At 47.1% G+C, this 26685-nt stretch overlaps 1 protein-coding gene across 1 annotated transcript in view; it reads right to left on the minus strand.

Annotated features, from left to right (window-relative positions):
* Window positions 1-8420: 8420 nt before the first annotated feature.
* The window catches only part of MYO5B (myosin VB), a gene marked incomplete at its 5' end in the record, with an annotated part of 171587 nt that continues 153322 nt past the window's right edge, over window positions 8421-26685 (minus strand). Inside the window, 10 exons of the mRNA XM_084278155.1 lie at window positions 8421-9296; window positions 10010-10090; window positions 11391-11565; window positions 12660-12945; window positions 14616-14766; window positions 16642-16731; window positions 17070-17221; window positions 18278-18406; window positions 19361-19469; window positions 22581-22779. Coding sequence (XP_084134281.1) covers window positions 9144-9296; window positions 10010-10090; window positions 11391-11565; window positions 12660-12945; window positions 14616-14766; window positions 16642-16731; window positions 17070-17221; window positions 18278-18406; window positions 19361-19469; window positions 22581-22779 — 1525 coding nt within the window. The 3' untranslated portion in view covers window positions 8421-9143. The remainder of the gene's footprint in view (window positions 9297-10009; window positions 10091-11390; window positions 11566-12659; window positions 12946-14615; window positions 14767-16641; window positions 16732-17069; window positions 17222-18277; window positions 18407-19360; window positions 19470-22580; window positions 22780-26685) is intronic.

Raw genomic sequence — 26685 nt, forward strand, 5'->3', positions numbered from 1 at the left:
ACTGCAGCAGGGGACAAGGGAGGAGCTACAGATGTCATCCCTCTGGGGCTCTGCAAGGCCTCTGACACGGTTCCCCACCACATCCTTCTCTCTGAGTTGGAGAGAGAGGGATTTGATGGGTGGAGTGTGCAGTGGGTAAGGAGGTGGCTGCCTGGTCACATCCAGAGGCTGGTGGTCAATGGCTCCAAGGCCAGATGGAGGATGGTGACAAGTGGAGCTCCTCAGGGGTCTGTGCTGGGACTGGTGCTGTTCTGTGTCTTTATTAATGACACTGACAGTGGGATCAAGGGCACCCTCAGCAAGTTTGCTGATGGCACCAAGCTGGGTGGTGAGGGGAATGTGCCAGAGGGACGGGATGCCATCCAGAGGGACCTGGACAGGCTGCAGAACTGGGCCCAGGTGAACCTCATGAGGTTCAACAAAGCCAAGGGCAGGGTCCTGCACCTGGGTTGGGACAGTCCCTGTTATCCATCCAGGTCAGGAGATGATGTGCTGGAAAGCAGCCCTGAGCAAAAGCACTTGGAGGGACTCATGGATGAGAAGCCAATGTGCATCTGCAGCCCTGAAGGCCAACCCCACCCTGGGCTGCATCCCCAGAAGCGTGGCCAGCAGATCAATACAGGGGATTCTGCCCCTCTGCTCTGCTCTGGGGAGACCCCCCTGCAGTGCTGGGTCCAGCTCTGGAGCCCTCAGCACAAGGAGGACATGGACCTGATGGAGCACATCCAGAGGAGGCCACAAAAATGATCCAAGGGCTGGAACAGCTCTTCTACGAAGACAGGCTGAGGGAGTTGGGATTGTTCAGCCTTGAAAAGAGGAGGCTCTGGGGGTACCTTACAGCAGCCTTCTAGTACCTGAAGGGGTCTATAAGAAAGCTGGGGAAGAACTGTTCCCAAGGGCATGGAGCAACAGGATGAGGGGTGATGGTTTAAACTAGAAAAGGGGAGATTTTAGGTTGGGTGTTAGGAAAACATTCTCTGAGGAGGGTGAGACACTGGCACAGGCTGCCCAGAGAGGTGGTGGAGGCCCCATCCCTGGAGACATTCAGGGTCAGGCCTGATGGGGCTCTGAGCAACCTGCTCTAGTGAAGATGTCCCTGATCACTGCAGGGGGTGGGACTGGGTGGGCTTCGAAGGTCCCTTACAACCCAATGCGTTTTATGTTTCTATGTCTCAAGCACCTTTGAAATTAAGTTACTGTGGTGGTTTAGCCCTGGCTGGAGGCCAGACACCCACCACAGTCAGTCTGTTACTCCCCTTCTTAGTTGGATGGGGAGAAACTGTATATCGAGAGGCTTAGGAGTCACGATGAGGACAAGGAGAGATCACTCTGTCAGCAATGAGATGGGCAAAAACAGACTCAACACAGTGAAAGAAGGAAAACTACCTAATTTATTGCACTACACTACAAAGAACAGTGACAAACCAGAGTTGGGAGCGTGACCAGATCTTAAACCAAACACAACCAGGTCTTAAAACACTTTCCCCCCACCGTTCCCTTCTTAGCAGACTTTAGTCAGGATTTCACTCCCTTCTTTCCCTGATGGCAGCACAGGGGGGCAGGGGCTGGGAGATGGGGGCTTCAGTCAGTCCCTTGCAGGTCGATTTTCTTCTCAGACAGGAGGGGGACACACACACACATTCATTCCACACCCTCCCCCTGCAGCACCGTGGGGTCTCACCCACAGGACACAGTCCTCCATGAACTTCTCCAACATGAATCCTTTCCTCAGGGCTTTGTCTCTTCATTCAGCTGCCCCTGTCCTTCACAGGATTCCAAGCCTCCCCCCAGCAAACCTGTTCTGACACAAATCTCTCTCTCTCTGTAGGTTGCAAGTGCTGGCAGGGGCTTATCCCAACATAGGGTCACAGCATCTCCTCTATGTCTCCACCTGCTCCATCCAGCCTGGAGCCCCTCCACGGGCTGCAGGTGGGGTCTCAGCCTTTTCCATGGGTTTCTCCAGGGGCTGCAAGGGGCATCTTTCCCTCCAGCACCTGGGGCGCCTCCTCCCCACTCCCCAGCCTTGGTGTCTGCACAGCTCGTTCCATCTTCTCACTCCCTTCTCAGGTGGCAAAATGCAGCTGCTTCTGGGTTGTTTTCTCCCACATGTGATTCTCAGAGGTGCTGTGACTCTCCCTGAGCCTTGAATTGCCCACTGTTTGCAGTTTAAATAGAAACGTTCCCAGTATATAGAAATACTGAAAGATGTATTTTCAGCATTCCCATTTTTGAACAAAAGTCACAATTTTTTTCAAAAGTGTTTATTTCACATTGGTTTTTTTATCCCCAGCTGAATGTTACAGTGACTATTACAAGCATTTTGCTATAAACAAAGATGTAGTTTACAGATTTGTTCATAATGGAAAAAATATTTTATTAGCAGTACTATTTCCTCTACACCATTCATTCCTGTGTATCATTCAACTTCTTTGAGAGCAGCTATAGCTTGTTAAGGTAATCAGACATTTAGATGAAACATTAGGAAGAAGGTCTTCTCTCTGAGGGTGGTGAGACACTGGCACAGGCTGCCCAGAGAGGTGGTGGAGGCCCCATCCCTGGAGACACTCAAGGTCAGGCTTGATGGGACTCTGAGCAACCTGCTCTAGTGAAGATGTCCCTGCTCACTGCAGGGGGTGGGACTGGGTGGGCTTTGAAGGTTCCTTCCAACCCAAAGCATCCTGTGATTCTATGAATTTGTGGTAATGAGACTTCACACACACATACACCTCCTCCCTCCCAAAATCCCCCCAAACAAGGAAATGGACATTGGATGTTTGTTTTTAGGTTTGTTCTCTTCTAATTTCAACTTAATTTGGACGTCTTGCCTTTATGGTTTGAAATAAATGGTATATTCATTGGGGAACCGGTCCCTCTAGATTGTTTTACTCAAGATCTGTATTGCTAGAACCTCTTTCAGGGGTGAAAAAAAATCGATTCACGACTGTTTGATGTATATACGTGAATCAACAAAGTTGTAGGAAGAAGTTTTGTGGAAGTTCATGCAATTAACTTTAACTAGGTTATATTCCTACGCGATAGCAAAGTGCTGATTTTCCAGTTAAACATGGACTAAAAGAACAAGTTTGCAGAGTTTTACTAATTTAGTATTTGAAAAAGGAGGGAAAATGACCTGTTGTTTCAAGCCCACCTTTTCCCCTTGCTATCTTTTGCAAATCACACAGCTGCAGAGGTCACAGGCTGCAGAGGTTCAGGCGGAGCTGTGATGCCAGCATTCCATCTGCGGTATCAGGAAGGGCAGCACGCTGTGATACCGTCTCACTCATACACAGAACTCCTTTCAGATACACTGAGGTAAGCCATATGAGCAAAATAAACCCCCGTGTTTATGATGCATAAGTTCACTCTTGAAGTCTGATGGTCTTTTCTGTGGTCAGCTACTACGACAGCTTTCCTGGCTGAATGGTAAGCTGTCCTGGCTACAAACTGCCAATTAAAGAAAAGAAGGAAATTGAAACAAATAAAATCCATCAAACGAGGGTTTTTTTGGTGAAAACAAAACCTTCACGTTGTCCTGGATGCTTCTCACAGGTCAGAGACAGCACAAGCCTGAACTCACGTTGGAAGTGTGGGTTTCATGGTGAGGGTGGTTTGTGTGATTTGCATGGGGGTTGGGTTTTTTTTTGGGGGGGTGGTGCTGTCATTTTTGGGATTTGTTTCATTTTTTTACTTCCCCAGTAGTGCTTTTCTGAAGGTTACATTACACACCCAAAAATCAGTATGGGTCAGCACTGGGTTTCTTTTTCTTAGGAACTTCAAAGTCTTTCTGCAGACCTCCTCAGAGTGAGATTTTTTTTTTCCTAAGGAGACTTCAAAACTGATAGACAACTTCTTAATGAGAGAACAATAAAAATATCCCCACGTTTTAACGCTCGTTTCAGAGAAACAGCGTTTGAGAAGTCAGTTGCTTTAGTAACAGCTAAAGGCACACAGTGGGAAAATGCTCAGCTTAAAACATTAAGATCAAGACAGAGCTGAAAAACAGCCAGCTTTCTAAAAGCCTGGATTTGTGTTAAAATTTTCTCTTTAAGGAAAGGAGTGGCAATCAGAGGAGAAAGAAAGGCATGCTTGAGCATAGCAATTTAACAAAATTAACAGTTAAATCTAAAAAAAACATCTCCAACAGAAAAGATAACATATATTAAAGGTATTCCATCCAGATGGATGTTGATGAATAAAGCATGTTATCACAGATGGAACATTAAATCCCTGCTCTGGTCTATACACACCGAGCGTTTTTAAGAAAGTCTCTTTGTTGCAGGTATGAAATTGTGATCCTGAAAAGCCATTATCCCCATAAAGATTGTCAACCACGTTTTTATAATCATGATTAACAAGGAAATCGCTGTGGAAGAGGATTCTGCATCAGCCTGCCATTTAGTCTGAACAACAGGTGTTGTTTTTAATAAGCCTGTTGGGAATTGTACTCTGGATAATTTACATCAGAGAGAGGTAGAGACCTGAAGAGCCTGAGCAGGAGCTGCTGGCCTAGGGTGAGTTCTGAGGAACAGCTCTATGTTAAAGCCATTTTACAGAAACAGTGAATTCTGCTTTGAATAGGTTTGTTTTTTTTTCTTTTTAATTCAGTTTTAGACTGTGATGACTACTGAAGTGGGGGAAAAAGGGGGTGAGAGCTAAAAATTTAAACTCAGAGCACTGCAAAAATATTCATTTGCAAAAGAAAAAAACGTGAGAAGAGGTAGGTAAAATAAATACAAACATTGTAGGTGACCAAGTGAGTGGAGCAACGGGGCTTGTGGGGCACAGGCAGCGGAACGGTGATGTGACCCTGACTGTGCATGGAGCAGAGATGAAGGCACTGCTGAATATATGTAGTAGATGGATTTTACAGGTCCATTGGCCAGAAGAGACAGGCCAAAGAGCGCACCCCCCTTGGGAAATGAGAATAGAGAACTGGCTGCAACTGATGTGGAGAAGGCTGAGGTACTGAATGAGTTCTTTACCTCGGTCTTCTCTGGCAGCCAGGATTCTCATAGTTCTCAAGTCCCAGAACCTTGCATCCCTGGACCTCTAGGTGGGAACTGGGGAGTAAACCCACCCCCCCATTCTAAGGGCAGAGCAACTCCATGACTGCTTCATGAGACTGAATGTCTACAAGTCTCTGGGGCCGGGTGACATGTATCCCAGGGGCCTGAAGGAGCTGATGATGAGGTTGCCGAGCCGCTCTCCATCATATTTGAAAAGTCGTGGCTGTCAGGAGAGGTCCCTGGGGACTGGAGAAAGGGTCACATCACTCCCATTTATAAGAAAGGGAGCAAGGAAGACCCAGGGAGACCCAGTGAGCCTCACCTCTGTGCCTGGGAAGATGATGGAACAGATAGATCCTCCTGGGTGACATGTTGGAGCACATGAGGGAAGAGCATGTGATCTGGAGTAGCCAGCACGGCTTCACCAAGGGAAGGTCGTGCCTCACCAGTCTGGTGACCTTCTCTGATGGAGTGACAGCATCGGGTGACAAAGGGAAGGAACTGATGTCATCTACTTGGACTTGTGCAAGGCCTTTGACACAGTCCCCCACCACATCCTTGTTTCTAAATTGGAGAGAAGTGGATTTGATGGGTGGACCATCCAGTGGATAAGAAACTGGTTGAGAAAGGTTGGTGGTCAATGGGTCTGTGTCCAGGGGGAGGCCGGTGACAAGCGGGGTCCCCCAGGGGTCTGTCTTGGGACTGGTGCTCTTTAACATCTTTATCAGTGACATCGATGATGGAATTGAGTGCACCCTCAGCAAGTTTGCGGATGACACCAAGCTGAGTGGGGTGGTTGACACAAGAGAAGGAAAGGAGCCATCCAGAGGGATCTTGACAGGCTGGAAAGGTGGGACTGGGTAAACCTGATGAGGTTCAACACTGCCAAGTGTCAGGTGTTGCACTTGGGCTGGAGGAATCCCAGCCCCAGATCCAGGCTGGGAGAAGAGCTCCTGGAGAGCAGCCCTGAGGAGAAGGACCTGGGGGTGATGGGGGAGGAGGAACTTCCCCTGAGCCAGCAGTGGCTCTGGCAGCTGGGAAGGGCGATGGTATCCTGGGCTCCATCAGCAGAGGGGTGGCAGCAGGGACAGGGAGGGGATTGTCCCTCTCTGCTCTGCCCTCCTGAGGCCCCAGCTGGAGTCCTGTGGCCAGAGCTGGGGCCCAACACAAGGAAGATGTGGGGCTGGTGGAGAGGGGTCAGAGGAGCCCCGGGGATGCTCAGAGGGCTGGAGCAGCTCCCCTATGGAGAGAGGCTGAGGGAGCTGGGCTGGCTCAGCCTGGAGAAGAGAAGGCTGTGGGGGGACCTCACTGCAGCCTCCCAGTCCCTGAAGGGAGCAGAGGAACAGGAGGGGAATCAGCTTGTTAAAGGGCAGAGACTGGCAGGACAAGGGGGCTGGAGTGAAGCTGGAGGAGGGAAGGGGGAGATGAGATCTTAGGGGGAAGTTCTTTGCAGAGAGAGTGGTGAGGGGCTGGAAGGGGCTGCCCAGAGAGGGGGTGGGTGCCCCATCCCTGGGGGTGTTCAGGGCCAGGTTGGATGGGGCCCTGGGCAACCTTGTGTAGCTCCAGGCCTGGAGGTTGGTGTCCCTGACTATGGCAGGATGTTAGAGCTCAGTGATGCTTGGGGTCCCTTCCAACCCATGCCATTCTATGATTCTATGAAGCAAATACTCAAGGACTGTGGCCTGGAGGTAGTGCTGCTACTACACAAGCAATTAATTTTGTTCTGTAATTAGCTGGGTGATCATTAGTGGGAAACAGTAACTTGTCCCTAGGGAATGGCCTTAAGTGTGTCCTTCATACAACACCACAGTCCGTGTGAAACAAGGTATTTGCCCACCAGCTCAGACCAATATCATTTTTCACAGCACTTTTTCCTTAAAAAAGATCTGCTTTTGGGTATCTATATATATATGGGACTAGTACAGTTTCTACACATTTAGGTTATATCCATGATGTTTAAATCAAAACATGCTCCTTGTCTAAAATGGTGACTGCAGCATGGCAGGATTTAGTGTGTTGTTAAGAGACTTTACACCCTATTTTAATCCTCAGAGCAGACCAGAAATTTGCTGTTTGGATATGATTTACACCAACTAAAACCAGTCAGATGCAGAGAGGGTTTTGTTTGGGGTTTTTCTAAGCCTTTAGTCACTGAGGAATTGCTGAGACTTCAGGAACCACAACAGCAAAAGCAAGGAAGTTAAGATATATTTGGCCAAGACAGTGATGGAAGAGGAAAGGACAAGATGCTCGCAGTGCTAGGAAGAGTGGGGGCTTTGCTGCTCCCAGACATTCTTGCTGAGTTTTGGCACACTGAGCTATGGCAGAAGCATCACTAACGAGCTGCCTGCAGACCGATCGTTGAGTGAGTCCAGAGAAGGGCAGCCAGGCTGGGGAAGGGGCTGGAGGGCAAATCCTCTGAGGAGCAGCTGAGGGAGCTGGGGGTGTTGAGCCTGGAGAAGAGGAGGCTGAGGGGAGCCCTTCTCCCCACCTCGCCTGCCCTGCCAGGAGGGTGCAGAGAGGTGGGCGATGGTCTCTTCAGCCAGGGGACAGGACAAGGGGAAATGACATGAAGCTGCTCCAGGGCAGGTTTAGAATAGATATTAGAAAAAAAAAAAATTACTGAAAGAGTTGTCAGGGCCTGGCACAGGCTGCCCAGGGAGGGGGTTGAGTCACCTTCCCTGGATGTGTTCAAAAAAAGGGTTGATGAGGTACTTAGGGATATGGCTTAGCACAGGATTCTTAAAGGAATGGCTTGCTTTAGAACACAGAACTCTATGAACTCCATGGCATCTTCATGGCCTCCTCTGGACTCTCTCCAACAGCTCAACATCTTCCTTGTCTCCTGGGGACCCCCAAGCTGGATACAGCACCCCAGCTGGGACTCACCAGAGCAGAGGGGCAGAATCAACCTCCCTTGACCTACTAGTCGTGCTGGTTTTGACTATCTTACTTTTTTTGTTGTTGTTTTAAATAATTTCATTGCTTGTTCATTCCCTTTTGTTTTCAAACTTCTTGTTTGTTTCTTAACTCTTCTTCATTCATTTAAACCTTGTATTTGCAAAACTGGTGAAATTTCAGATGGCTATTGAACTGAACAGAATTCTTCCATGGACTGCTATGGCCAAAACTAACCCACTGGACATAGGTAGGGCTGGGGACCTAGTAATTAAACTGGGGACCCAGTGGTAAAACACGTCTCACCTATGTATGAGATTCTGACACAGGGCATGTAAGAGGTCTAAGAACCTCAATAGCCACTGCACCAAAGGTTTTGCCTTTTAAAAGCACAAGGAAAGCCAACAGCATGGATCAGGATAGTGCTTGTCTGTACTAGAAGAGTGGCAGGGCCAAGACAGTTCCTTGTCTCGAGATTATTTCGAGGAACAAAACTGCCACAAGAAGGGCAACAGCCAATTTATTTGAATTTTTTTTAAAGAATTTCATGTGCACTGGAAGATTTGAGGAGGAGCAACAGCATTTGTCAAAGCCAGAATTTGTGACAGATTCCACACTAGTATAAACTTGCAGCATCCAATCTCATTACTCTGAGCCAGTAAGTATTGATAAATACCTACTCACACCTTCCACAATTCATTTTCTCAGCTTGCTGTGGTGATAGAGTCACTAGCAAAAAGCAAGAGGCAGGACTGCCTGTGCTGTTATTAAAACCAACAAAACCACCCAGCTATTAGATAAATACATGTTCTTCAAGGCAGCATAAGTGTCTCAGATTTCGTTGTTGATTTAACTATGATTTCTTCATAGACACCTATGAAGATCACAGTAAATGCCTCCCACTTACCCTTCTGGTTTTGTTAGTGGCTTTTGGAGATGCTTATGGGCTTTGAGCAATGACAAAAAATAACATCAAGCCATGAAACATCAATCCTTATTTCTCAGCTGCAAATTACCAAAAAAAAAAAACCCAAACCCAACCTACCCCCCATACAAATCACTCCCTTTATGCTGTGCAGTTGGCCATCTACTTATTACTCTGCATTGGTTCTTCCATAAACCTGTTTGGTTCGTGTTTGAGACGCTCCTTAAATTCCTTCTTCTGTGATTTTTCTTTCTTTCTTTTTTTTTCTGCTGGAGGTCTCTGTGTAGGGGAGGTGGGCTGGATTATACCTCTCTTCAGACTCTATTGAGAAATTCCAGGTTGAGAGAAGCAGGGAGTTGGATGGACGCAATGTTTACAGGGGATGGGTTGAACGGGAAGAAAACCGGCAGCATGCGCTTGGAGTCTAACAGCAGCTGGGGAGGGTCATTTCGCTGACACAAGCGGGCCTGTGGGGTGTGGGAGAAGGAAACAAACCTAGTGTCAGTTGCTGCTTTTTCTCTGCCATGTTCACTTATCATCAGAGGTTTGACAGCGTACAGAATTCTAGAGGTGCTGCAAAAAACACAGTGAGAATTCGCTATGGGAGTGGCATTCCCCTGAGGGGAAAAAAAAACACCCCTACAGGGGCTTCCACACAGCAGGAGACACTTCTTCAGGAGAACCTGGCTCCTGCAAAGCAAGACACAGGACTTGGAACAAGGCAACCCCCTGGCACAGCAAAAGCAGCGCTGCATGGTACCAGCAGACCACTTTTGGTTCAGCTGCTCGGTGATGGGGAGATATTCTAGGAGAAGCTGAACACAGTTCTGTTGCCATTTCCTGCCTCCTCCTTGTGAGCAGTAAAAGATGTTTGGTTTTAACTTCTGCCTTCTAGCTCAGAAGTACCTCCGTTTCACTGATGCTTTGCTGACTCCTGCAGACAGCCTGCTGAGTCACACTGCTACTGAAGAGCACTGGGTTAGCTGAGCTGGGAACCTGTTTGCTTGCTGTTCTTTGCGATTAGCAGCCTAGCTATCCCTCCAGCTGTATGTTGCAAGTGCAGAGCAGTAAATTCAGGGCAGCACGCAGCAGCATGCCTATCACAGAGTGCCTGCACTGGTAATGATTTAATACTGATGTCATCAGGACTATTTCATTCACTTACAGCCCTTTCACTTACCTGTATGTCTCGTATAAAAGACACGGACACGCGTTCTTCGAACTCATTCACAGGAGTGTAGAGAGTAAGTATTTTTACAATCTGTTGAAAACAAAACAGGATTACAGATGGCCATGAGAAGCCAAACATCTCCAGAACACAAAGCACAACTAACAGTTTGTCTTGATAGGGCTGTAGTAAGTCCCCTGTGGCATTACTGAGAAGCAGAAGTAAAGCTAAAGGAGGGAAGGGTTAGATGAGATCTTAGGGGGAAGTTCTTGCCAGAGAGAGTGGTGAGGGGCTGGAACAGGCTGCCCAGAGAGGGGGTGGGTGCCCCATCCCTGGGGGTGTTCAAGGCCAGGTTGGCTGGGGCCCTGGTCAACCTTGTGTAGCTCCAGGCCTGGAGGTTGGTGTCCCAGCCTGTGGCAGGGGGGTTGGAGCTCTGTGACCCTTGGGGTCCCTTCCAACCCACACCAGTCTGGGATTCTGTGATTCTATCACAGCTGTCACCCTGGTGTTCCTTTGCCTTCTCTAAGCTATGGCAAGCCGTTGTGGATCTCTAAAATCACTTGTTAAAGAAACGTTTGTAAATTGGGAACAGATTTGAGCAACAGATTTATACCAGGACCACACTCAGCTGGCACATGGTGACACCGGTGACCACTTCTCAGTTCTTCTGATGCCACCTCTACAACACGTCTTCTGATGCTCCCTCACTACTGCTCCTCCCCTGCCTTCCCTCAGCCTCTCTCCAGAACACACACTCAACATAAGGAGATGGAAATACAGGAGAAAGGATCTTCAAGAACCTCTGAAGATTAGCTCACACCTCTCACTTCTTCCTTCCTTCAACATTAGCAAATTAAAGCCAGACAACCCAGCAGCAAACACACGAGTCTGTATCCTCCTGGAATGGGTTCTTAAAGCTTAAGGTTGGTTTCAGCCTGCCTAGGTGGGCAGTTCTCAACCTCCTGCCCCAAATACGAATCCTTGGTGGGCATCCTGCAGACCTGGCAAGAGGTTAGACAGAATCATAATCACAGAATCACAAGGTTGGAAAAGACCTTTAAGATCATCGAGTCCAACTGTTAGAAGACCCTGGCAAAAGACAAATGGTGAGTTTAAAATTCCAAGCGTTCAACTGATACCACGAACCCCTCAGGGCTGGGTTTCCTTTGAACACTTCTGCTGGAGCTCCAACTCCACCAACAGCACCCTAAGAGAGAAGCCTCCACGATGGCCACCTCTGAGAAGGGTCAACACTGAATGTCAGTCTCGAAAAGGACGAGTTGTCCCCACCATGGGTATGGCAAAATGGACAGTGAAGTCCTAGAAGGGAGAGACCACCCTTCCCCACTTAATTATCCAGAGCTCTGGTGTAAATCCCTGCCCTGCTCCTGACCTGAGGCATGGTGAGCGATGTGCACAAGAAGCAGATGGCTTCGGCGTCTTCTGGCGTTTTCTTTTTCAGCTGCAGAATCTGTGCTGCCTGAATCAGGGGCTCCAAAGTTTCTGCTGCTCCACTCAGCTGCATGTTCCTCTCACGCAGCCATTCCTCCAGGTGGTTTATGTTAAATCTGGGTAAAGCAACCAAGATAAGATGTGAGCCAAGGGATAAGACGTAGCATCTCAGAAATCCTCTGTGAGACTCAAGCTGTGTTGCAGCACTGGTATTTTTTGAGGATGTTTGTGATACACGTGGCAAGAGACAGCCAGGGCAAAGCTTAATCCTCAAAAACTCAAAGCACAATTTTTGCTCCATGTACCTGAAAACAGATGAACCGCCTTAACAGCTGAGCAGCACAAGGGATGTGCTCTTCTGCAGATTCAGGTTCATTCAAGTTTCAAAAGTCACTTAAAATTAAGCTTTTTAACAAGTTTTTAAATGCAACAAGAGTCGTACCTTTGAAAATATTTACACAAAAAAAATGCCTCTGCCTGTGCTTACTCCCAGGCTCATGGGGAACATGCAAAGGATCCACCCAGGGAAGGGGAGAGGGCAGCCAAGCAAAGGTTTAAATCATTTACAGGGAGAAGTAAGTTGACAGATTTATGCCAGGGCTGATAAATATTCATGACCCCTTTCTGGCAGGTTTGCACTAGCTGTCCTTTCAAATTCCAACCCATATTACAGCACCATGCTAAAACAGTGATGGGACATGCCAGCCCCTGATCCCAGCCCCACAGACATCTGTGCTGCCACTTGCTTGTAGCTCAGGAGGGGCACTTCACACAGCAACAGGGATTGGGCTTTAAGATCCACCTACAGAGTTAGAGTTACAATACTTGGCAACATTACAACCAGCAGGCACTGCAGCTGGAGTGGAAGGAACCAGGGAGACTTCTCCATTCCAATGGACAGCCCATCCCACATCACCTGGTGTAGCCTATGGGATGTGCAGCCTTCCTGCTCAAGCTGGGTGAGGCAAGGGTAGGGAAAGTCCACCCCAGAGGTAATTACTGCATTTAACTGAAAAGCAGCACAGCCAGCTGCATTGCAGGGGCATTACTCAACAGGGGTTAGCTTTAACTGCTGCTGCATTGGTCTCCTGCTGAATCCAAACAGCTTCTGCCCTTCCTTACACCATTGCATTTTGTTTTCCACCCCCTTCCAAAATTAACAAAACCCATCCAAGCAGACACACCCCCCAGCCCCCAGCCCCCATCCCACCTCAGCTGCATGCCCGTGCTCCATGAGCACACGTCCTTCCTCAGCAGAAGGTTGTTGAGGGCGACTGCGTTGATCGTGTAGAAGATCTGCTTGAAGAACTGCTCAATGATCACTGGGTCCATGCCATGGTCACACATGACGTTGTGGAATATGTTGAGATTGTAAATTATTTCCTCTAAGCTGTAGGAGGCTTCACCACCTGCCATGCTGGAAAAGCGATTCCTGTGGCCCATTGGTTTGACAACGGAAAGTCCTTGGATGCTCTCGTTTTCCAGCACCCCAGACACTGGAAAAAAAAGGGTGGAAAATGAGCTAGAAATGTGCAACCACGTAATTAGTCACTGGAGGTAAGAACTGATCACTCAGAGGGCAGTCATAAACATGTAGCACTCTCAGTGATCACAGAATCACAGACTCACAGGATCACAGGGGTGGGAAGGGACCTCCAGAGCCCATGGGGTCCAACCCTCTGCCAAAGCAGGGTCCCTAGGACAGGTCACACAGGGAGACATCCAGATGGGGCTGGAATCTCTCCAGAGAGGGAGACTCCACACCCCCTGGGCAGCCTGGCCCAGGGCTCCCTCACCCTCACTGGGAAGAAGTTCTTCCCCACATTGAGGGGGAACTCCCTGTGCTCCAACTTGAGCCCATCACCCCTTGTCCTGTCCCCACAGCCACTGAGCAGAGGCTGCCCATGGCCCCCTGTGTCCCACCCTTCAGCTCTTGATCCCCATTGATCAGATCCCCTCTCAGGCTTCTTCTCTCCAGGCTGAACAGCCCCAGGTCCCTCAGCCTTTCCTCCCAGGGGAGATGCTCCAGGCCCTTCAGCATCTCTGTCCCTCCTCTGGACTCTCTCCAGGAGATCCCTGGCTGGTTGATCCCAGGGAGCCCAGAACTGGCCACAACACTCCAGTTGGGGCCTAACCAGGGCAGAGCAAAGGGGGAAACATGATGAGTGATGGGAGGTTTGAAAGCAGGATGGATCCATGAGTTGCTAGCTTAGTGTGATAATATGACATAGTTGAAGCACACAAAGTATCTGTAAGATCACACTTCTTTTTTCCTTGGTCTTACTATGCAGAAATCACTTACCGTGCTGCAGAAACTGGGAACACCTCTCCTTTGAGCTGTAATCAATTCTCCCTCTGCCCACCACAGAGCCCTACGTTCTGCAGTTAAAGTGATTAATTGGCTCAGAGGATTGGGAGAAATGAAGACAGATTAAAAGTAATAAAATTCTTACAGCCCGACTATCAGAGGAAGGGGGCAACTTTCTACAAGGAGCAGGAGGTACGTGCAGCAATGGCAGGGTGGTGCCAGCAGACACAGCCAGAATTTGTGCAATGACATTTGGAGGGTAATGGAAAGGAGTCTCAGATATGGATGAGACCAGCCTGGGACCTCAAGGACAACACTAGAAAAATAAAAAGCACTGAGAACAGCCCCTCAATCAGCTTAGCAAGGAGGACAGATTTAGGTGAGGGGGTAACTCTTCTCATCCTGATTCACCCTTGTCTTAGATCTTTATTAGTCTCTTTTTTAACTCTTTCCAATTATCTCCTCCCTCGTAATGCACATTTCCACCCATAAAAAGATTAACCATGAATCTGGTCTGGAGGGAATCATAAGCACTATGGAAGGAAGGAGATACCTTCTATCGTGGAAGAAAAAACCCCTCATACATACTAGTTTCTATCATGGGGGAACAGTAAAATCATCCAGGTCTGTCTCCCTAAGTCCAGGTCACTGCTAACACAAGGACCTACTCCAAACCAAGACATTTTTTTTGCAACATGTGCTTCTCTACCAACTTGGGGATTGTTCTTTGGGAAGGAGTCATGCTAGAGCTGTACAAAGGTCTGGAGGAAAAAAAAAACCTCAGAGTAGGTAAGGACAGAAAAAAAACCCCACCCCATAACAAAAGCTCTCCTAAGAGCTGACGTGCTGTGAACTTACCAATCATGGGCTGGAGTATGGCCTCTGCTGTCATAAGGAGCTGCTGGTAGATCTGGATGGAGAGGTGGCTCAGCACCTGGCGGTAATCAGTCAGGTCAAAGTTCTTCAGACAGTGCTCATTCTGCTCAAGTGTGTTGTGTGCCTCGAAACCCTGAGCAGGAGGAGATCAAAACACCTTGTGTTTCATTGTTCCACCTCCTTACAGACCAGTAAAATCACTGTGCTAGAAAAACCCACAACCCTGCCCTCAGAGTACAACACATCCAGATACATTAGCAAAGTACATCTTTACTCCATTACAGAAACGATCAAAACTCATAAATCATCTTTCATTTACTCAGCCATTTGTTCATAAATTATTACTAGAGGGCTGCTTTTTTTGCAGCAAAGCATCATTAAGCAGTAAGTTTTTCATTTTAATTTCAGCAAGGAGCAACATTTGTATTAATTGCAGCGTGCAGGAACGGAAAACCGTGTTTCAGTCCTTCTGAGTTCCAATTATTTGTGGAAAAACCAAATACCTTGAGGGTAAAATCTCAGAAAGTGAGGGGGAAAATTTATGGTAACCCCAAGGCTGCACGCTCTGACAACACTTTAACCTGAAGTTTGGAGATCTCTCCGAGCAACTGGATTCATTCCCTGCATTTTGCTGAGGCAGCAAAGCTCTGATCCTGCAAAGGGATGCTGTATAGCCCTGAGTGCTGGTCTTGGACATTAAAGCCATTTTTGCTGGCAGAAGCAAACGTGATCTCATGTTTGCAATTAACACAGATGCTTTAATTGCCTGTTCATATGGTCTTATCATGTTGGTGTCGCTTGCTGACTAGCAGAATGCAAAAATATAACGTGTACAATTAGAGTTCAGAACTTCTCCTTTTTCCTGACTCATGGAAAAGCGTTGTGCTCTCTGCACTGCAAGACTGCACTCAGATTGGGGTTTTATTTTAAACCTGTTTTCTTAAAAAATGGTTGGATTTCAGACAATAGCTTTTCCTCCCTCTGGGTTGTTTTTTTTTCCCCCACCAGATTATCAACTGAATTTGCAAATATCTGGTTCATTTAACACAGTACATCATGGCAAAGAAGGTGAAATTAAACTTTTGTTGGGTTTTTTTTCACCCTCCTAGTTTTCTGGGGAGCATTGCCTTTAAAATGTAAGGCACTTACACAAGCAGAAGAGGTCAAAGAGGAACGCGACTATTAGTAAGTTATTACCTAAATTATGATTATTTTTAGTTTAAAACTTAGAAGTCCAGCCTTGAGATTTTACATACCAGTTGCCATCTTGGGAACGTTCTGCATTGTTAATTTGGATCCATGGAAACTGTTTTTTTCTTAAATATATAAATATGTAAGAATTATATATATATGTATATATATGTATATATATAATTCTTTATATATTTTTATATATTTAGAATGTTATATATATTATATAGGAATTGTTTATTCTTAAATATAGATAAAAGATTTTTTTATTCTTAAACATATATATTTATATATAAATAATATAAATATATATATATCCACCTGGACATATATTTATATTGTTCCTCATTTAGTCTTGATTTGCATTATATACATATAAATACATGTATATATGTATATAACACAAATCCAGGTGGATATATTTTTATATATATATCCATATATATGTGTATTTATATATATATATAATGCAAATATACGGTGGAGATACATATATATGTATTTTTATATATATATATGTATTTATATATATAAATAACACGAATCAAGACTAAATGAGGAACTACATACATATGGCTCTGCTGAAAATGTTGATACCCAGAACATATGGCTGTAAGGATGGCAGCATGTAATGCACCAAGAGCACTGTGATGATCTGGTTTTGTCCGAAGGGATGCTACATATCCGTGTGAACAAAGGAGGAAGGTCAGAGGCAACCCCACGTCTACGCCAGAGCGAAGCCACCAGACCCAGGAGACCTGGAAACCCTTTCCTGGAGGAATGCCAGAGCACTTGAGGTCAGTGATGAGTTTCTTACCGCATCTCCACTGTACTGCTTCATACAGTGCAGGAGGCGACACGTATTTGCCAGCCAAAACGATGTCATCATAAAATCACCACTGTTTTTCTGGAGGAGCAGAATTAAAAACAGGTGAGTTACCCCTTCAGTGAGGGATGCTGGCAGAGCAAGACCAAGTGATTTTAAGTTTCCCCACCTAGAATCAGGACACTTTCCCTCCGCAAATGGGCAGTAGTAGCCATTTGATCCCTGAAAACATTTTTAATCTGTAAATGAAACTACTTCATTGCAAAGATCATAATTCTCCTTCTTCTTCTTCCAAAAAGGGAAGCTAAAAGAGTGATTTGGTTTGAAAATCCTGTGAGAGCTGAACACCACACGCTTTGACATGGTTATTACCATCTCACACCACCTCAGCCCCCAGACAAGAGGAAAAGGACACCTACCTTCAGCACTTGCTTAATGCCAGTGATGGTGGAGCTGATCAAGGAGTGGAGTTTGCAGTCATCATTGATATAATCCGCGTGCCTGATGCACATGAAGATGATGTAGGCCGGCAGGCAGGGCACAGTAGAAGACACTGCCTCAGGCTTGAGATCTAGAAGGTTTGTTGGGGATTTTTTTTAAACAAAAATCCTCTTCAAATTTGCCAAGTGGCAGGTGAAGCAGAAAATACCAGAGCTGGAGATCCCAAACAAACCCCTCTCTCCCCACCCAGCCCCGGGGAAGGTGAGATTTCAGCTCTGCAACTTCCATCCCTTGCTGCAGAGTGGACACAAAGCCAGAGGTCTGACTGCACGACAGATGGACCAAAGCAGAAGAGTGACAGCACTGGGGCTCAGCAGAGCATCACTCTGTGCTGCAGTTGGCGACACGATCCCATTACACCTCACAGATGCACTAGATCTTTACCACATAAAAGCCTATCCAAGCAGCATATACCCTTATAAAAACTCCCTGAAGCTTTCAGGAATACTTCCCATGGGTAATAAATGCCCCCCTCTGAATTCACAGCTTAGTAAATTACCCTTTTCTTCAAGATACAGAATCCTAATGGCAGCTGCGGGAATTTTCAGCCTCCAGAAAAAGAACCTGTCTGATTAAGGGAACTTCAAAGACCAGAGCAAAGGGATAGCACTGCTCTTTTTAGATCCTCACTAGAGTCTTCCAGGGTTAGAGCATGATGTAAATACAAGCTCTTAGCCAGGGAAGCATGACATCTCTAACAGCATTGAGTAAGGGGATGCTGGCAGCAATTTAGATCAGATCTTCCAGCACAAAAGAGCTCACAAATTTATTATCTGTTGCCTGTTATTACCTCATAAATCAACTACATTTGGTCCATTGCTGAGTGAAATCCCTGGGGTCTATCACTTGCTATCCTCTCCCCATCTTTTGCCACATCGCATCAAGCTCAGCAAATCACTGCTTGCTCTAAAAACTGCAGTCACCTTTCTGAATTAACCATTTTTTGCTATCCCTAAGGGTTATATCCATGCAGGTCTATCTTCTCAGTGCTGCACTGCTTTATCTACCAAAACTGCCATAACCATACAGCCCCAGGAGGGACTAATGTGATAAGATCTATTTTCCTGTCTTGAAATCTCCCAGGAAAGAGAAGGAGTCAGGCACAGGAGCAGAGCAAGTTCCTCACCTGTAATGATGTTTCGTATGAGGTGTGGCTCATCTTCTTTGGAAAATTCCAACATGCCCTGAAAAACTTTCTCCTTCCTCTGGACAGCAGCTTGCCACCTCGTCTCCACTGACTGTATGGCTGGGGATTCTGGGAAAAGAGCATGAAACTACAGGCTAGAAGGCAGTGACACTGCAGGAAGTGTTTCGTTGTAGCTCTTTTGTAGTGTTTTCACAAAGAGGAGAAAACCAAAGAGCCAGGCAATGAAAAAAACAGGACAGCTCAGCAGCACATCTTTTGGCAGTCTGTAAAGCTGGAGAACTGTGGTGGCAGGCCACTGGTGGATGCAGTCATGCTGCCAATGAAGTTTAATAAAACAGGAGAGAATGGAGTGGAAGTACTGCAGTCAACAGTAGCCTGCTGCACGCCCGTGATGCTGGCAGAGACCAGCTGTGGAAACCTCCAGTTATTCAGTTTAACTTCACTCAATGCCTAGTTTTCAGAGGTGAGCTGATGAGAAGGAAGTTATGTGATTAACCACAGCATCTCCACGGAATGGGAAGCTCCATCTGCACAACACAGATGTGGTATCTGAGGTGTTTTCTGATCAAGCAGAATGTACATATATATTTTAATCCTAAGTGGTTTTAGTATCCCCTTAAAATTTCCAGGACAGAGCAGTTGCATGTTAGATACTGGTCTCTCTGTATCACTGCTTGGGTCAAAGCACTGGAGCAAGGAAAGCAACAAGGTTCCTTATGTACCATCCAAACCTCAGTACACTGAGCATCAGCCCAACACCTCCAGCAGGTCTTCATCCTCCATCCTCACTTCAGGTACCTGCTTCCAAATTACCACATTCCACCACTCTTTCATCAGCACAGCCATACATGCTGAAAAGCAGCCTAAGCATGACCCTGCAGGAGCTTTGTCTGGCCTTTAGGTTCCCTGCCACCTCTCCAATGATGAGCTCAGTGCTAGTTCAGTGTGCCAGAATGAGTTAAGTCTTACTTTTAACAGAAATAAAGAGAGAAAACCCCACAGTTCTCCAGGGCTGGCCAAAGAAGTGAAACCAGAGTGCTGTTCCCCACCCCCAATGACTACGAACAGTCAAATCACCTTCATACTCTTGGGCCTTCTTCATGTAAATCTTCAGCAGCTTCTTCAGCTTCTTTTCATTCTTTTCCAACTTCTCCAGCAATTCTTTAAGATCCTGAAAAACAAGATGCAGGGTGTTAAAATGCAGGAGCACAGAGTCCGGTTTCACAGAATCACAGAGCCATAGGGGTTGGAAAGGACCTCAAGAGATCATCGGGTCCAACCCCCCTGCCAAAACAGGTTTATGCACCACTGCTTCATGGTGTGAGTATCTTGGTAGAAGAAGAGATGTGCTATTTCAAGATTGCTCAGGGAAACCCTTACCTACACCCCAAAGACTGTGGATGATGTGTGCCTGCTTTCTCTAGAAGCAGCCTACAGCAGGCAATACTCACACCACACCACCCACAGCATTTTTCATCCTGGCTGCTAATCATATCTTGATTGTGGCCTCTGTCTACACTGCCAGAGACTCTTTGCAGCAGCCCCAGATGGCTGAAGCCCTGGAGGAAGTCAGGATAAATAAGTCTGCCTTGGTTGATGAGGAGTGGGTCAGGGATCATTTAAGGAATCTGCACATCCATAAATCCATGGGTCTGCATGGGATGCACCCAAGGGTGCTGAGGATGCTGGTGGAAGTCATTGCTAGGCCACTATCCATCACATTTGCTAAGTCCTGGGAAGCAGGAGAGGTGCCTGAGGACTGGAGGAAAACAAATGTTACTCCAGTCTTCAAAAAAGGGAAGAAGAACCTGGGTAACTACAGACCAGTCAGCCTCACCACCATCTCTGCAAAGGAGATGGAATAACTTATTCTCAGTGCAGTCATTAGGCATAATGAGAATAAGAGGGTCATTAGGATCAGTCAGCATGGCTTTGCCAAGGGAAAGTCATGTTTGACCGATCTGATAGCCTTTTATGAGGATTTAAACCAGGTGGATAGATGGTGGCAGGCAGTGGATGTGATTTACCTTGATTTAAGTAAAGCATTTGACACCGTCTCCCACAGCATCCTGACAGCTAAACTGAGGAAGTGTGGTCTGGAGGATCAGGGACTGAGGTGGGTTGTGAGCTGGGTGAAGGGAAGAAGTCAGAGAGTTGTGGTCAGTGGGACAGAGTCTGCCTGGAGGTCTGTATCTGGTGGAGTCCCTCAGGGGTTGGTACTGGGACCAGTACTGTTCAATATATTCATCACAGACCTGGATGAGAGAACTGAGCACACTGTCAGCAAGTTGCTGAGGACACAACCCTGGGAGGGGTGTCTGACACCCCAGGAGGCTGTGCTGCCATCCAGGAAGATCTGGACAGGCTGGAGAGCTGGGCAGGGAGGAATTTAATGAAATAGAACAAGGGCAGGTGTAGGGTCTGGCATCTGGGGAAGAACAACCCCAGGTACCAGTATAGGTTGGGGATGGACCTGTTGGAGAGCAGTGTAGGGGAGAGGGACATGGGGATCCTGGGGGACAGCAGGGTGACCATGACCAGCAATGTGCCCTCGTGGCCAAGAAGGTCAATGGCATCCTGGGGTGTGTTAGGGTCTGTTCAGCTCTGTTCAGACTGTCCTTTCCCACAGGGCTCCATCTCTCTATCACAGTGTCTCTCAGTCCCAGTCCTGCACAGGATTCCAAGCCTCCCCCCAGCAAACCTGTTCTGACACAAATATTTCTCTCTCATCTCTGTGTCTCTGATTCTCCTCATGGCTGCAAGTGCTGGCAGGGGCTTATCCCAACATAGGGTCACAGCATTTCCTCTATGTCTCCTCCTGCCCCATCCAGCCTGGAGCCCCTCCACGGGCTGCAGGTGGGGTCTGGGCCTTTTCCATGGGTTTCTCCAGGGGCTGCAAGGGGCATCTTTCTCTCCAGCACCTGGGGCACCTTCCCCCCCACCTCCAGCCTTGGTGTCTGCACAGCTTGTTCCATCTTCTCACTCCCTTCTCAGGTGGCAAAATGCAGCTGCTTCTGGGTGGTTTTCTCCCACATGTGATTCTCAGAGGTGCTGTGACTCTCCCTGAGCCTTGAATTGCCTGAAGTTTACACTTTGAGGCTGGCAGAAAACTGTAACTGCTGCTTACAAAAACCGTCTCAGCAGCACAGCCTGACAAAACTGCAGCATGTGGTTAGTAGGTTGAGAGAGGTTCTCCTCCCCCTCTACTCTGCCATGGTGAGACCCCACCTGGGATACTGGGTCTGGTTCTGGGCCCCTCAGCTCAAGAAGGACATGGAACTCCTGAAAGAGCCCAGCACAGGGACACCAAGGTGATGAAGGGAGTGGAACCCCTTCCTTGTGAGCAGAGGCTTAGGGAGCTGGGCCTCTTTAGCCTGGAGAAGAGACTGAGGGGTGACCTTATTGATGTTCATAAAGATGTAAAGGGTGAGAGTCAGGAGGCTGGAGCCAGGCTCTGCTCAGGGATGGCAGCAACAGGACAAGGGGCAGCGGGTGCAGCTGGAGCAGGGGAAGTTCCATGGGAATGTCAGGAGGAACTTTTTCCCTGTGAGGGTGGCAGAGCCCTGGGCCAGGCTGCCCAGAGAGGCTGGGGAGTCTCCTTCTCTGGAGACAGCAAACCCACCTGGATGTGTTCCTGTGGGATTTAGTCTGTGTGATCCTGCTCTGGCAGGGGAAGTTGGACGAGATGATCTTTCAAGGTCCCATCCAACCCCGACCACTCTGTGATGCTGTGATATTTAAACAGCTACAACACTGTTTAGATATTAGATTTGTTGAGAAAGGCAAGAAGCCCCTCACCCAAACTGAGAAGGGGTGACTGTTCACTCCAGACCTTGCAACACAGATAGAGGAGGTAAAAGGGGGGAGAACTGTGATCAGGCAGGCCAGCTTTTCAGAGTGCCACCTTTCTCCCCTGACTCCCAATAAATGCAGGTAAAAATAAAGGACTGTGTTAGATCTGTGCATGATTACAGAGTATAGGGCTCCCCGGTGACTTCATTTGGTAGGCAGTTCTACAAAGTAGACAGGCTTAAAAAAGATAAAAAAGTAAAAAATAAAGGAGTCACAAGAGTCACAGCCACTGAAGAACAGCTCAAGGCCAAGTTCCAGTACTCCCAAATGCACCAGTGGGAGATGCTGAGGGATCCTGCAGACAGTTTAGGAGAGATGGGAGAGACCGCATCACCTTCTCCTACCCCCTTATTACCTGTGTCGTCTCTCTCAACCTGCTTTTTGGGTTCTCCCCTCTTCCTTAGGCTGTGTTCCCAGTGCAGCCCCTTACCAGATTTTCATTGGTGAGGCGAGTAATCTCTTGCTGAAGCCCAAACTCCACCTGGACCTCTGGAGACAGCTGCATGGTCTGCAGGTAAACCTGATGCTGTGCATCCATCTCTTCTTTCATTGCATCTATCTGTTTTTTCAGATCTTCCACCTCCTTCTCATGCTCTCTTCTCTGATCCTGGAGCTGTGCTTCCAGTAACCTGAGAGATAAAAAACAACCCACACTGATCAACCTGTGGTTTCAGCATTGCAGCAGTAACTTGTCTTTTAGCTTAGATCCTTCAAAGTCATCCAATTTGGTAGATGTTCCCTGGTCAACCTGCCTGTATAACTGACACACACACAGGGGTGACACAAGCTATTGTTTGCCACATTAAGCTGGTATTTCCTATCCTTTGGATTAAATATGCTTGAGATTAGAGACACAAGATCAAAAGGTTGTGGGGTTTTTGTTTAAAACAAAAGGAAGGTGGGCCACAAATCTGGGTTTCTTTACTCTTTCCCATTAGCAGAACCCAAATGCATGGCAAGAAAGCAGCGCAGGTCAACGCTTGTGGGGTATTTTTTTCCCCAAAAGTTCAGCATCTGTTCTTGTGCTCAGCCACTTTCAAACACCAGTTCTCACTCTTGGAAACCAAACAGTGTCTTTCAAGGGGCTCTGTTCAGCTGGACTGTCACAGGCTTCGTTTGCTACTGCTGTGAGCATCAAAGAAGGCAGATGCTGACTTACCTTAGCTTAAAGGGAGGTATATTTGCTTATATCTCAATTTTAATTCACAAATCACCCACAGAAAGCTATGCACAACACAATCTTCTGTCATCTCAATGGGTTCCCACTTTCATCACTGCTGCTGGCTTCGTCAGCAGGGGAAAAAATGACATGTTCTCTTGTACTCCATGGTGTACAAATGCTAATGCCATGACACACAGCTGACAGAAGTCACCAAAACCAGTCCTCCTCCCTCTTACTTTTTATCCTACCCAACCTCACCTACCCCCTTTTCTGCTTCACTAGGTCCCCTTCCTGTGTGCAAGGACAAGCCCAGGGGAAAAACTGCTGAGATAAAGGGTTTGTAGGGCATTTAGTTCTTGCATTACCCAGCCATTTGCTAAATCAGAATGCCTTTGTTAATCTAGCAGAAGAAAAATTCATCACTGAGATGTTACCTGCACCCAGGCTGATGAGGGTGCTGAAAAACCTGGCAAGCAGCATGATAATTGATTTTTTTTAAGGGTGCCCCCTACCCTCTCCTAAATGGAAACCTCATTAGTCCACCAGCTCTCTCAAGAACACCAAAAGAAGTGACTCCAGGAAGGATGAGGAGTCTGAGAAAGGAGCATCAAGCCCAAAAGTGCCAAGTTTTGGTCCCAGATGACAGAGCACAGTGGTGACACAAAGGAGGAATGACACAAGAGAGGAGAGTGAGCCTGTGTCCTTGCTGTAGCTCAGGGATGTGCTCTCCTGGGCAGAGCTATGGAGAGCCACACAGCTTCATCTCCTCTGGCATGGGATGCAAACAGCAAAACTCGAAGGCGATGGAGACTCCGGTGTCGACAGGGGAGCTTTTACCCAGGACACGCATGGACACGGAGCTGTGACAGTGGGGAGGAAGCTTTTGGGTCCATGGGGAAACTCATGGAGATTCATGGCTGTGGGCTGTTTCCCTGCAGGAGCAATTAAGCCTGGGTTTGGGGGGTTTCTTCTCATTATTTATTTGGCTTTTATTTTTTTTTAAAGGACTGTATAAAAGAACACACGCTTTCTATGGAAGATTTCTGGATGAAAAGCATTAATCATTCTCCAGTTCAGTTTTTTGTTGTTACTGCTTTTAAAAAAAACAAGACCTGAACACCATGATCACTACTCCCATTCTCCAGAGAAAGACAGAAAAGCCTGTTTCCTGACTACAGAAAAACAGGCAACAGGGCACTCAAGGCTCGTAATCATGTTGTCAGGAGTTATACTCTTAATAGGCTTGGAAAATACAGGGCTCACCATGAAATAAGTATTAAGTACTTAATTTTATTTCTTCATGTGGTTTGGATTAACTGCTAGGTGCTCTTAGAAAAACACACTCCTCCTAGGAACTTGGATGCCCACGTTGCTTTCAAAACCAAATGAAGCATCCCTGGTATTCTTCCTGTTGCCCTCTGATTTGACTCTGGTACCTCTAGATGTGACTGCTTGAGACTACTTTATACAAAGGATTTTTGGTTTTAAACCTTCCCTCAACTGTGTTGTCCTTAATTATTGCATATCTTTTCTAAAAATCTTATCTATCAGAGCCTCACAGCCACCCTACAGGAGAGCACAAGCTGATTAGCATTTAATTATCAGCTTTTCCGAGCAGCAAGCTGAACTGGGAGAAGAATCCAGGAGCTTTAATCTTCATTTGTCTTTCTAAATGTTCGTTATCTTGGAGGTGGGAGATCATGACAGAGTCATCAGCACCCCCAGGAGATATAGAGGTTCCTGGTGTTGCCCCCAGTGTGTCCTGCTGGGGTATGACCAGGCTGTGGGGACATCACCATGTCTCCTCCGTGCACCTTCCTCCCTATACCTACAGGCAGTGCCTGGATGGGAGCACACAAACGCTGTGAGTGTGCAAAGCAGTGTCACACCACCAAGACAGGGATTCCACTTCAGACATGTCACAGATTGGGAGTAAATGCTTTAGGGAGGTGCTGTATTTTAGTGCATTTTTGGAAAAAAAAAACCCATCCAAAATGGGGTTTCTTTGGGCTACCTGGAGATTACAGCTCCCCAGCACCTTTATTACACAATTTCTCATTAATGTGACATTTCTTACTGAATCACAGCCCAAGTATTGGTGACAACAGCCACAATCATCAACCAGCAATTAAAATCACAGAGACTCCTCTGAAAATGACAGGAGGATCTCAGTTCCTCCAGTTTGGATATCCAACCTCTGGCTGTAGGACAACTGATCCTACAGAGAACAACAGCAGAGGAAGAGGATGAAGGAAAGGGCAAGCAAAAGGGGGAGAGGAAACAATAGGGGGAAAAAAGAAAGTGTTTGACCTGGCAACTTGCTTTAAGCCTTGATAAGCCAAGCCGAGCTCTCCATCTTCATTGAGATACCCCCAGTCCTCAGTCTTGCTAGAAATAAAGGACAGAAAAAGGAAACAGGAGGACAGAGAAAGACAAAAGGTCAATTGCAATAGAAAGGGAAAAGGTGAAGAACCCTTTTTTAAAAAAAAAAGTACATTTTCATTACATTTTATTTCCTTTTCCACTATGGTAAATGAGAACCATGCCCTGGTTGTGTCCCATATGACACTCCTGGCTAGAGCAGCTTCTCCTTCCTCTCCAGATATGAATCATGTCATCATGCAGCCCTTTCCTCTGTGAGCCACCTCAGCCAACACAGGAATCCACAGTCATTTAGGTCAGAAGGGACCATCAGAAATCAGCTAGTCCAACCTTCTGACAGGTTATCATCATTCCTGAGCTGTTACAGTTTTTACCACAAGACCAAATTCCTGGACAGAGCCTGAGCTTTTTGTTTCTGTTTGGATAAACTCTTTCCCATTTGATTGCAAGGAAAAGCTTGCAGCCCAAACCACAGACACTAGCTCAAAGCTTAAAAACCAGAGAAGAGAAACAAGGACCAAGGGGGATAAAAGAGAGCAGCAGTCAGTGCAAGGGGTAAGGAAGATGTCTCTAAACAGACAGGGTAACATGAAAAGCAGAGTGATCCTTAGCAGCTCCCAACAGGCTTTCTTGCTTCCCTCCTTCCCCACCTATTTTTGAGCTGTAGAATCATAAAATCATAGAATCATAGAATGGTCTGGGTTGGAAGGGACCCCAAGGGTCACAGAGCTCTAACCCCCTGCCACAGGCAGGGACACCAACCTCCAGGCCTGGAGCTACACAAGGTTGCCCAGGGGCCCATCCAACCTGGCCTTGGACACCCCCAGGGATGGGGCACCCACCCCCTCTCTGGGCAGCCTGTTCCAGCCCCTCACCACTCTCTCTGTAAAAAACCTTCCCTCCTTTAGCTTTAGTCCATTCCCCCTTGTCCTGCCATTATCTGCTCTTTTAAAAAGTCGAATCCCCTCCTGTTCCTCTGCTCCCTTCAGGG

The sequence above is a fragment of the Gallinula chloropus genome (genome assembly GCF_964237585.1).
Source record: "Gallinula chloropus genome assembly, chromosome: Z".
Taxonomy (NCBI): Eukaryota; Metazoa; Chordata; class Aves; order Gruiformes; family Rallidae; genus Gallinula; species Gallinula chloropus.